This window comes from Peromyscus leucopus, chromosome 8b, assembly GCF_004664715.2.
Source record: "Peromyscus leucopus breed LL Stock chromosome 8b, UCI_PerLeu_2.1, whole genome shotgun sequence".
NCBI lineage: Eukaryota > Metazoa > Chordata > Mammalia > Rodentia > Cricetidae > Peromyscus > Peromyscus leucopus.
Window position 1 is genome coordinate 32699548 of NC_051086.1, and position 12767 is coordinate 32712314.

The following is a 12767-nucleotide window of genomic DNA, read 5'->3' on the forward strand; positions in this document are numbered from 1 at the left end:
AGGCTGGACTGTGGGGATGTGCAGGACCGAGAGTGGCAGGCAAGTGACCGCCGGATGTGGCTCCCTGAAGCTGGGTGAGCCTGGGTGCACCAGTGCCCATCAGATCCTGTGTCTCATCATGACCTGCCATCTTGAGAGCTTTGGTGGAAACCAAGGTGCTGGAAGGGCTTGCCTTGAAAGCCCAGAGGCCAAGTTAAATCCCCAGAACCCATTGTAAAAATGCCAGGTGGAGTGGCATGCATTTGTAATCCGAGCCCTGGAAGACAGGCAAACAGATCTCTGGGGATTGTCAAACAACCAACCTAGCCTAGCCTACTCAACAAGCTCTAGACCAGTAAGAGACCCTGTCTCAAAAATCAGGGTGGATGACATCTAAAGAACATCCAAGGGGGACTTCTTGCATCTACACATACACACGCGCGCGCGCGTGCGCGCGCGCGCGCACACACACAGAGAGAGAGAGAGAGAGAGAGAGAGAGAGAGAGAGCTCCTTTACTCTCTTCCCATCATACGAAAAAAAATCCACAAATCAAAAAGCAAGCCCTCACCAGACACAGACTCGTCCCTGCTTCTTGATCTTGGACTTTGCAGCCTCCAGAAGTGCAAACAATGAATGAGTGTAGTGTTTAATCCAAGATCATGGACATTTGTTATGGCAAACTCAGCTGAGTCACCACCCTCCTGTCCACCCATCTGCATCAGAGTAAGTGGGGTTCTCATCTCCCCACAACGACCCTTCAAGCAATTTCAGAGAGACCTCTAGAGGCTGCAGCCACTGAGAGCAACAGAAAGCTTTGCAGGGAGAGGTGGGAAGCCCGTCTTAGAGGCTCAGGGGTGAAATGGACATTAACAGAAGGACCTGTAGCCCTCTATTACACAAAACCAGAAGTCCTGCGGTCAATGAGTCCATCGGTGACTCTAATCTAGGGAAATTTAGAGTTCAGTGATTGCTACCACCAAAGCAAGGGAGGTGACTTGTTTTCCTGTCCTGGACCTAATGATCTACACTGCCTTGCCATCAGTCACAAGTGCAGAGGGATACAGAATGCCATCAGTCATGGGTGCAGAGGAGTGCAGAATGCCATCAGAGGCACAGGTGCAGAAGGATGCAGGACACTCTACTTTTCAGTTAGAGCTGCATGAGTTTACCAAAAGCCAGACAGGAGTCAGGAAGACATAGAAATGGAGGACGAAATTAGGGCAGGGGAATACTCAGAGAGACTGCAAAGGGAGAAAACTGTGTCTGGGACAGTATCCTTAAAAACTTTGGCCAATCCTCTGCAGGGGTCAGGTGGCTAGTCAGGTGTGCCTCTTGGGGTCCCGTCTGGCTGCTGAGGCACTGTTGGAAGCCTCCTGAGAGCCTCGTGTGCAATAGCACACCTGGGCACTTCCTGCCCGAGAAGAAGGATGGAGCAGCTTTGGGGCTGGGGGAACTGGCACGTGCACATTCCACCCCTTCTATGTCCAGTAAGAGATGAGAGTAACCAAAGCGCTGCTGCTGAACTATTACATTTTAAGCTGTTGTATCAATCTCACTTTGGGACAGCAGTGACTCCATCTTGGATGTGAGCAGAACACTGGGTAGAGTTTGGAATGCGATTTCCCCAGTTCCCTAACCCACCAACTCACATGGCTCTGGGTCCTAGTGTGTGGAGGCAGCCGAGAGCACTAGTTCATGGGGGACCTTCCTGCCCTATGAGGGTACTGGGCATGAGACAACCTCGGCCCTGATGCAGACCCAGTTAAGGGGTCACCGTGAGCTCTACCTTTAGTCCATGAACTCAGTAGGACTTCATCCTAGCGCATGCAGAAATAGTACACAGCCCTTCGGAGCAGTGGGAGCCCACTGATACCTCCAAGGAGGGCCTTGCAGACAGGAGGAGGTCTTGTTTCCCCAAGCCCACATCACTGCCTCCTGTTTGGCATCGCTGGCTGTTGACTTGTCGCTCCAGAAGGGACAAATCAAAAACGGAAAGCAGAGAGATCGCCAAGAAGGGCAAGGTCCTGTTGACATCAGCTGAACTTGGACCAATGGCAGCACCTTCTTTGGACCTTCCAGTCACCGCTTATTGCACGTGGGTCAGCATTTCCGCCACCCTCAGCAATGCCCTGAGCCCTCTCAGGGAGAACCATGCCGACAGCATCGTCCCACCCTCTCCACTGCGGGGTCCTTTGTAGGAGGCCTTGGGAGAGGCAGGAGAAAAATGAAGTGCTTGAAAGAGCCAGATCAATATTGACCAAAGTGAAGGCATCCGTACAAGTGCTAACAGGACACGCTGAAGACACTGCTGTGAACCCCACGGCCCAGTTGACTGAGCTAGGAGGAAGGAGGAAGGAGGCCACTGAGGAGGGTGTGTTGGCAGAGGTTCACGAGTGGCCCCAGAGGAGGGCACAGCACATCTATGTACCTGGTGGGTGAGCCCTGCTAGTGGCCCCAGCCATGCCAGGTAGATCCAGGCTTCTTCCTCAAGCCACCTTTACCTGGTGTTAAAGGCAGTCCAGGGCCCTGCTGCGGTGGCCCCATCTTAGCTGCCAATAGAGCCTGGGTGTGCCCACCTGGCCTCGGGGTGCCTACTTAAGCAAGAGAGAGATAGAAGGATCGATCCCTCGACCATACAACTGTCATGACCCAGGATGATGACATCCCTAGGAAGATAGCCATATTGGTGGAAAGGAAAGGAATCTGAGATCAGACGTCTCCGTAGACTTAAGAAGGGGCCCAGGATCTTGGGAAGAGGCTGCACACCGGCTCACCCCAGAGGCTGTCCATCCATCCCCACCTCCTGATGGAAAAAGAATGCAGAAGGAATGAAGAGAAACTCAACACGGTCCGTTTGTAAGCTTCGACCTTCATGGGCTTTACATAGAGATGGGAGCAGTTTCTTTAAGATCAATCCTGCAGCACATAATAACCACAAAAGAGAGGCCTAACCTAACTAGTCCACAGCAAGGCAACATGGCAATGAGTCATGGTAAAACCTGAAAAGGTCATCACGGAAGTCTCACACTCACCTCCGGACAACTCCCAAGATGAGTAACAATCAAGATGCCTGGTCCGAAAAGGCCGAGAGGCTGGTCTACCTGCTCATGCAGGGCAGCCATACTCCTCACAGAGAGATGGAACTAGGTCCATAGCTTGGTTAATAATGGGCTTAGCCTGGGTATCAGAGAGGGCTCCGGGGTGGCAAGTCTTAGTGACTGGTAAAAATGAAAGTAGAAAAAAATAAGAAGAGACTTTCTGGGACCCTCCTGACCCAGGCACTCAGGGAGCTGCTTGGCTGGCAGTCCCAGCCCCCATTTCAACTCCATCTCTGCATGCCCATGACAGCCACACATTGGGCCCAGGTGTGTACACATGCATGGAGGCGCACCAAGCATGGACCAAGGAGACCGCAGAGCCATGTTGGGAGTTGAGTTGGGCCTGGGATAGGAATCTGAGCATGGAGAAAGCATGGTCAAGCCTGGGGGCCTTTCAAACAAAGGCCTGCTGATGGACCTTGAAGGAGCAGACAAGCCTCTGTTCTTGTCACAGTTCCTGTGGCCTGCTGTCTTTGTTACCTGAGGCACAGCACTGAGCATCCTGCCTGGACGACTCCCTCCCCTGACCCACACCCCACCCCACCCCACCCCCTGCTACCCCTCCACCCTGCTTCTTGAAGCCAGGAGCCATGACGGAGGCCCCATCTGCTGGAGCACCCCATTGGCTAAGCACCCAGCTTTGAGGTCTTCATGGTTCTTCTACAGTTCCAAAGTGGATATTTGGCTCATGCTCAGAGCCTTCAAAGTCACTGTTTACGTCTAGTACTTCCTGAACTCCCAGAGGACAGGCAAGGCATGAATGTTTGTTTTGGCCCATAGGATGTCCTGCAAACATGTCCTGGGACAAGCTGACCCTGTTATCTGAAGAAGTGCCAAGCACTTCCTTGGTATCCATAGCCAGCCCTCTGCCACCAGGGGATAGGCATACAGGAACTAGTAGAGAAGGTCCAGAATGGATGCTGACCACCCCTGTCCAACCTCTCCCTCTCCCCATGCCAGGTAGGCTTTGACACCCACTGGAGACACTCCACTGGCCTGTGAGAAGGCAACACAAATATTAAAGAATAAGAAACATAGTAAAACTAATTGCCAAATCCTTTGAATGTCACTTTCTATGGCGAGTTGGCAATTATACATATTTTGAGACAAGGCAATTCTCCTGGATTATCTGGGTCAGTCCTAAATGCAATGACATGTAGCCATAATAAAAAAGCAAACAGCTCTCTCTCTCTCTCTCTCTCTCTCTCTCTCTCTCTCTCTCTCTCTCTCTCTCTCTCACACACACACACACACACACACACACACACACACACACACACACTGACAATCAGATGGCCGAGACAGGCATTAGAAAGATATAGCCAGAGCCAAAGAATGCCGGAAGCTAGAAGCAGCCAGGAACGGACCTCTGTCTGCATAGAGCCCCTAAGGGAGTGCAGTCCTGCCAACCCTTGGCTTTCAACCCAGTGATGTTGGACTTCTGGCCTCCAGAAGAGTGAGCAAGTAACTGTGTACTGTCTTTAGCCACCAGGGAGGTGTTGACAGCGGCCTCCAAATAATCCAGAAGCACTTCATCTGGCCCCATGATGCAGGCAGTGCTCAACTATCCCCATGGACTTGTCCTGAGGATGGTCACAAGGACAGTTCTAACAGCCAGTGTGTGGTGAAGAATGGGACAGGGTGGAATAAGTCCCGACTTGGATGATTGCATCTGGGGAAAGTGTGTGGGAGCGGTTGTATTTTCGCAGTCATCTGAAAAAGGCCTGTGGTCACACTGCAGGCTCATGGGAAGTCAGGAAGAGATCACTCAAACTATTAAATCAGGGAGGTGGAAGGAGTTGGGGGGGGGTGTTTTGTTTTGTTTTGTTTTTGTCATTTTTCAGCATTGGAGATCAAATCTAGGGCCTTCCTCTTGTGAGACAAGGACTCCACTCACAAGCTACCGTTCAGCCTCAGGAAGGTTTGTTTTGTTTTGTTCTGTTCTGTTTTATGAAGCCCAAGCATACAACACCTCATCCTGCTGGAAGGTTGTTTTAAAAACAAAGAATGCCAGGAAGGGTGTGCAGGGAGGCCACTGGACTGACACCAGGAGTCCACGAGCTGTTGGAGCCTCAGGGATGGCTGGCCTCCACCTCCTCTTGGCCTCTTAGGTCATTCAGGGCTTTGCCTGAACTTGGCTCTCAGCCAGCATGGTGAAAAGTAGACCCAAGTTCAGCCTCTAGATGCCCAATCTGATCACTTGGGCCACTGGAATCCTGCTGGAAGAGAACACGGAGTGCCAGTGAGGATGCACATGCACTGTCTGTGGAAATGCAAAATGCAAAATGGCGCAGCTGTTGTGGAAAAGCATGGTGATTACTCAAGAATGACGAGCAGAACGCTCCAACAACCCTGCTTCCCATTGCAGCAGCCCTGCTCACCTGAAGTCTTGATCCAGGATATCATAGTGGGATCTAGAGTTACCTAAAGGGCAAGGACAGGATGGTGATTTCCAAGGACCATGAGGAAGAAAGGAAGAGGAGGTACAGGTTTCAGCTTTATAAGATGAGGGGTTCTGGGGGGTAGGGGAGTTCATACCTTCAAAAGGCATATAAGGGAATTCACAGATATCTGTGTGATATGGATTAGATCTATGGTAGTTTTTAAAGTTAACTTTTTAGGTTAGCACCCAGAGTAATTACTTTCCTCATGGCATCTTTATACATGTGTGTCATTATACATCGCTACCACACACCCGCCTCCCCTCTCCAGCTCTCTTCCTTTTCACCCTGTCATGTTCTCCTCTGCTTTATTGCCTGTACTCTATTACACTATGCTCCCCTCCCCTAAAATCTCCCTCCCTGTCATGATCCCTCTTCTAGTTTCCTGACTACAGCCCTCCCCCTTCCACCAAACACACGAGCGCACGCACGCACCAGCACACAGATTTACATCTAGGCTCTACACATGAGAGGAAACATTGGTATTGGTCTGTACATTTGTTTCACTTAACACGATGATTTCCGACTACATCCAGCTCCTGAAAATGTGATTTCACCTCCCTTTCTGACTGTACAAAACTAGTAAGACTCTTATACTTTTCTTATTCTTTCTCTTCTCTTTTCTCCTTTTTTTTTTTTGTTTTGTTTTTTGTTTTGTTTTTCGAGACAGGGTTTCTCTGTGTAGCTTTGCGCCTTTCCTGGAACTCACTTGGTAGCCCAGGCTGGCCTTGAACTCACAGAGATCAGCCTGGCTCTGCCTCCCGAGTGCTGGGATTAAAGGCATGGCCCACCACCGCCCGGCTCTCTTTTCTCCTTTTTATTCTGTTGTACAATTTCACTTATTTTCTTTCCTTGCTAACATTTTTCTTTATTAGAAATAACTTTGTATTACTTTAATTTTTCATTTATTCTACATTTTGTTGCCTTTCTTTAATACTGTCAGTGGAAAAGTAGTTTTTACATCTTTAAAGTGTATTACTGTATCTGATTTGTTTTTAATGTTGTTGTTACCACTGCTTCCTCTCCAGACAGAACTGGGGATGGAGTTCTCCAGAGAAGTTAGTCACTGACACCCCCCACAAAAAATGGACATTATCCACCCCGACACATGTACAAATCTCAGCACAGAAACACAAGAAACATGGTGTGGGGGGTTAACATGTCTCCTCCAAAAATCCATAGCTTTTCAGTAACCGAGAATCCAAAGATGCTGGACAAAGAATGAATTAAGAATATTTTAAGTGATCCATGAATAATAATAATAATAAAAACCCAAATGATTAGCCTGGTGAACTAAAGAGGACCACACAGCATATGAAAGGGGTTGTTCTCAACCTTCCACATGCTGCAACCCTTTAGTACAGTTTTTCATGCTGTGGTGACCCCCAACCACATTATTTTTATTGTTACTTTATAACTGTAATTTTGCTACTGTTATGAATTGTAAATATCTGATATGCAACCCCTGTGAAGGGTCATTAGCCCCCAAAGGAGCCGTGACCCACAGGTTGAGAACCACTGCATTAGCTCAACTGGATTTAATAGACATTATAGTCCATCCAGCAGCAGGAACCCACATTTTCCTTTTTTTTTTTTTTTTTTTAGCTCCTGAAACTTTTTCCAAAATAGCTTTTTACACTCTAAAGCAACTCCCAACAAATACAAAATAATTTAAATAATCTCTTACATCTGATCAGATCATAATGGAATAAAATCAGAAACCAACAACAAGAGACAGAATAAAAAATATACAAACACATAGACTAAATACTATGCCTTTTCATGAATACTGCATGTTTTCTCTTATCCATAGAATCCGGACTTACAACACACAGAGTTGAAAGCAGAAGAGGCCATACTAGGTTTCGGGCAAGGGGCTGGGGAGGGGAGGAAGACAGAGGGCAAGAAAGAGCCTTGGAAGAGTGAGTCATGGTCACTGCATCATCATACATGCAGTACGGGAATGTCACAGTGAAACCCCCCAATATGACAGCCTGCATTTATAAATGTAAAGATTAAAAAAGAAGAAAAGTAAGGCAGGTTCATCTGATAAAAATCCTGAAAGAGTTGAGAATTACCTGTGGAATTTTCCGTTTAACGTTCTCAGACTACAGTTATCATAGGAAAAGAAGCCACGGTTCAGGTGGGCCCTGCTGTCAAGCCAGTTCGTGGGCCTGGCTCTTCAGGAAGGTGGCAGGTCAGAGCCATGTCCCTTCTGAGCAAGAGGCTCGGGGTATTCTGGGTGTGACAGTGGGGCCCACTAGATCCACAGTAACACAGATGGCCTCGACGCTGCCTCTCAAGCATTCCTTCCAGGAAAACCATCCAAAGGAGGTGCAACCTCCCAAGTTGAAAACTCATCTCCCACTGAAATCACTTCTACCGTGACTAACAAAAGCCTCCCAGGTCAAAAAAATAAGGAAAAGATGTAAGAATGAGCAGACCCAATGTGAGTCTGCTCAGTGTTAATGAGCCATGGGCTAAAAACAGGTGGAATCTGTGTAGCTAGAGTTTTCTCCAGTCCTGCCCAGCACCACGGTCCCCGAAAGCACTAATAAAATAATCACTCAGAAACTTATGTTAATTAAACTGCCAGGCCATTAGCTCAGGCCTACCACTGACTAGCTCTTATATTAACTCAGCACATTTCTGTTCATCTATATGTTGCCACGTGTTCCATGGCTTTACCTGTTGCCTTTACATGTTGCTCCCTGGACAGCAAGCTGACGCTGACGTCTCTGCCTGCTCCGCCTTCCTGTTCCCCCCACCCTCCTCTTTGCTAGTCCCGTCTATACTTCCTGCCTGGCTACTGGCCAATCCATGTTTTATTTATCAATCATAGCACCATATTTTTATAGCATACAGGACCTCCCACAGCAAAACTGCCCACAGTAGGTCTTCACAGCAGCTTGGGGGCAGCTGGAGACTCTTCCTCTCCAGCCACAAAGACCAAGGCACAACTCATCTGCTGTGATAGAGGCATTCCAAAGCACTGGAAGCCAGATCTCCCCATTAATGAGCCAATTGGAGGAGTAGCAATGATTTGTTCTCTGCTACACTTCTGCAGGCGGCAGAGAAGAACGGGCTTTCAGAGAAACTCTAAATACACCGAGCTCATCTGCCACCTTTGAGAGTGATTCCAAAGACAGAGAAATGTCCCAGGTTCCCACCCCACCCCTGTGCTTTTTTTTTTTTTTTTTCCCCGCAGCAGCTACCTATGGCCCAACTAAGAAGTAGTCAAGATTAAGGACTGGTCATCTAGCCAGGCTACTAGGCTTTCCTTTCTGGGACTCCCAGACCAGCAGGAGCTGGGAAGACTGTCACTGTGACATTTCCATAGTCTGGGACCAGGAACCTATAGCTCATTGAGATGTGGGGTCCTAGGGACCTTCTGATTTACACTGTGCTCTTCAGGCTTCCAGCCCCAGAACCTGCATAAGCATTCGGGCCTTTCATACCCGTGGGGAACCTGTTCCCAACCAGGCATGGGCCCCAGACCTGGATTGTGGTGACGTTGAGGTGGTGTCTGACCACAGTTTCTAGGTGTAGGCCTGGGTGGGCCCTATGGAGACAAAGCATATCCTCAGTTCCCGTCTTCAGGAAGAAAGGCCCAGCACTTGAGTTCAGGAGACCCTGCCAAGAGGAAATCCCCAGGACTGCTGAGGTGGGATGTGAAATCCTCCCAGGGTCCACTGACCAGAGGAGGAAGTTGGCTGAAGTTCTGCCTATTAGTTGAGCAAACAACACATTTCTCAGAAGGGCGAGGTTCCACCCCTGGATATATGAGACCCTCAGGAACAGGCTCCAGAAGAGTGTCTTAGGAGCATCTTCTAAGTCTCATTCCACCATGAAGCTTACCACCACCTTCCTAGTGTTCTCTGTGGCTCTGCTCAGCGACTCTGGTGAGTTTCCTTGGAGCTTGGCATCTCCTATGGAGGGTCTGCCATCAGTTCCTGCTCTTTCCTGGTCCCTGCTCCAGCTGGTTTGGGTCCTATAACCTCCCACTCTATTGCACCAGGCTGCTGACGGTAGCTTTTCTAGCAGAAATGCCTCCAGAGGAAGCCAGATGCTCCTCCACTTACCCCTTCAAGGGTTTCCTCTTTTTTCTGTGCCCTTCAAAGCCTTCTGCTGCCAGGTCCACTCGAGCCTTCCAGCTGCCTCTCACATGCTCACCCACCTTTGGTTTCTTCTCCCTACCCACCAGGCTGACAACTGAGTCAAAGGCTAGCCCTGGCTTGAGAATGCCCACCCCATCTGTTCTAAACCTGATTAATGTCCCCTCATTCATAAAGGCACAGTAGGAATGTCCCCAACTCTGAAACCCTCCCCATCTTCCTATGGTTCTCTCTCGGCAGCCATCTCCTCCCAGGGCCCACTCTGAGGCCACCTTTCCTTACCTCTTGTTGGTTTCTCCTTTGACACTGGGCAGTCATCAATCAAGAAGTAGGTGTGTGGCTGTGAAGTCTCCCTTGGGTGCTGTCCCTGGAGGAGTTGGGTCTTCAGGATCCTTGAGAAGGCCCTCGGTGTTCTCCTTTGTGTTGGCAGGTGTTGCTTTCTTCGTGAACTCGGTGGTCAAACCTGTGGCAGAACCTGTGGCTGCCCTTGCCCCAGCTGCGGAGGCTGTGGCCGGGGCTGTGCCTAGCCTACCATTAAGCCATTCGAGCATCCTGAGGTTCATCCTGGCCAGCCTGGGCATTCCGGTGGATCCCCTTATAAAGGGCTCCAGCAAGTGTGTCACTGAGCTGGGCCCTGAGGCTGTGGGGGCTGTGAAGACACTGCTGGTAATGTCAGCATCTTCCCTGAATGGCTCTCCCTCCCTGTGTGGGTGGGTAACCCTCCCTAGTCACCTTCACAGTCATATAGGAAGCAGCAGCCCAGTCTGTATCAGGGAACCCTTGCTTCCTGTTCTGCTCCAGGAAGCCATATCCTAACCAACCTGTGAAGAGCCCAAGGAGTTATCGGGGTCTACCTTTTGCAGGCTGCCAGCAGGCCATGACACTTGTCCTAGGGCCCCCTCCCCATGGGCTTCACAGGAACCCTCCCCAGAAGCAGCAGCCATGCCTTTCTGCCTTGAGGAACCTCGGGTGCCCAGGTCCTCTCCTCAGCAATCTTTGGTAGCAGTGAAGGGCACTCTCACACTTGGCTTCTTTTCCAGGGAGCCCTGACAGCATTTGGTTGAGGTGAACCTGGAAGGACTCTGCCTGACAAGATGTACTCTTCAATGAAAGATGGAAATCCTACTGCTCACAACTTCCCTCTGCCTTAATAAACATGGCCAGCGTAGCTTTGCAGTTGATGCCTTCTTGCCTCAAAGCCAAATCCTAGAAAAAAAGCATCATGCCTCTTTCTGTGTATGGGGCAGGGGGGGGGGGGGGGGGGGAGGAAGGGAGAGGGTGTTCTTGTTTTCTGTGGTTTCTGGTGTCTTTGCTCAGATATCCCAGTGTCTTCGATTCCCTCTAGTCTCTATTCTACCAAAGAGACCATGATGGTCTGACCCTAATGTTCATGGAAAGGCCCCATAGAACGCGGACACTGATACCCACATCAGGGGAATTGCCCCAGTAAACTTCATTAATAACTGCATTTTCCTTCTTGGGAAGGGCTTCACTCACTTCTTGGACTACCTACAAACTGAAGCTACTTGATCTTTTACATGAAAACCCAGGGCTCCGAGTTTTCCATTCCTATTGTGAATCCATTTCCATTCCTATAAGAATCATGGGGGATTTAAACTTTCCAGTGTTGGGAGGTGATGAGCTCACAAACTAGAGTAGAGGGAAAGGCCACCTGGATTCAGATGAGGTTTGAACCTCACTTTCAACACACTGCCCCTATGACCATCAAAGGGTATGGAGCTTTGTGGAAGACTCTGGTCTGAATAGTCCCCAAGGCTAACAAGATGAATTGTTTTCCATCTCTGGTGAAGCAGATGGGGACACTCTGACATGTCCTTGGATAACAATAACATGTCCAGACTCTGTAGATTGCCTGATAACTATGCCCTAAGTTGCCATGGGAACACTGTACACTACAGAAGCTCACCAGAACTGGGAGTGGGTAGGCTTATGCCAGATAAAAGAGCCCATTCTGAGCCAGATCTGCTACCCTCCTCAACTTGTGGATTTTCCCCCCAGACAATGAGAAACCTTAGGACTGAAGTCCAAGACAAGCTCCTGCAGATTCCTGGGGAAATGCGACCAGCATAATCCTGAAGAGACTGGTCCCCAGATCTGTTATTTGAGAAGTGTGGAGAGTGCAAAGGGGTGGGCTGTATTGGATGCTGCAACATGTCACCCAGTTTCCCCTTCAAGAGGTCCTTTCCATAGCTGTCAGGTGTTGGCAACTGGTAGCACCTAGCTGAGTTGCTTTCTGAGAACTGCCCTCAAAGAACTGTAAGGTCATACTCTGAGGCAGAGGAAGTCTGCATTCTGGCTGACAAAGGATCTATTCATTTCTATGTCACCAGCTCTCTGGTGTAGGTCATAAAGACCTGGACGCTTGGCTTCAAGGGGGAACAAATCTGAAGGGTCTTCACAGGGTCAGGGTCTTTACACCATGGAACCATCCGAGGACTTTGTGATTCCATTACGGGCAGCTTCCCCTTTGCCCAATATTAATTCCTTAATTGTTTTCCACACCACCACAGAATTGTTTTAACAATTAACTGTTATTGTTATTAATGGTGTGTGCAGTATTCTGGCTCCCCATTCACACAGGTGTTATCTGCTATCTGCATCTTTCCATTCCTTAAAAATTGTTTATGTGTTGTAGAATATATTTTAAGGTGTGTTTTGTTTATGTTGCGTTTAACTCTGTGAAGCTGTGTTACTTTGCCTGTCTGAAACACCCAATGGTCTATCTGACAGAGAACTGAACAGCCAGCCAGCCAGGGTAGAAGAGCAGTCCATGCTCATAACCAAGTCCCCTCTGCAGCCCGCTTCATCTGTTCTGGCATCAGGGTAATAATACTGGACTCAGGCGAGGTAAAAAGTTCTCATCCTGTTTTAAATATTTGAAGAACTGAAAATTCCAAAATACAAGGATTTAAAAGAATGAATATTGATCCTTAAATGTCCGTTGGAATTTACCAGAATTCCAGAATGAAATCATAAGAAGGCATAGGCTCTTCTTTCCACGGGGTTTTTGTTTTACATTTCCCATTACTAACTCAGTATCAGTATTTGTTATATATCCACTCAGATTTTAAGTCTCTCCACCCTTTTTGAGATGTGTAACATTCTACAATAT

The 12767-nt window shown here is 48.8% G+C and overlaps 1 protein-coding gene across 1 annotated transcript; it reads left to right on the forward strand.

Annotated features, from left to right (window-relative positions):
* Nucleotides 1-9273: 9273 nt before the first annotated feature.
* Scgb3a1 (secretoglobin family 3A member 1) lies at nucleotides 9274-10802 on the forward strand. Its single transcript, XM_028855020.2, has 3 exons — nucleotides 9274-9421; nucleotides 10065-10300; nucleotides 10675-10802. Exons 1-3 carry the CDS (start codon nucleotides 9367-9369, stop codon nucleotides 10696-10698), a joined length of 315 nt encoding a protein of 104 aa, XP_028710853.1. The 5' UTR covers nucleotides 9274-9366; the 3' UTR covers nucleotides 10699-10802.
* Nucleotides 10803-12767: the final 1965 nt, after the last annotated feature.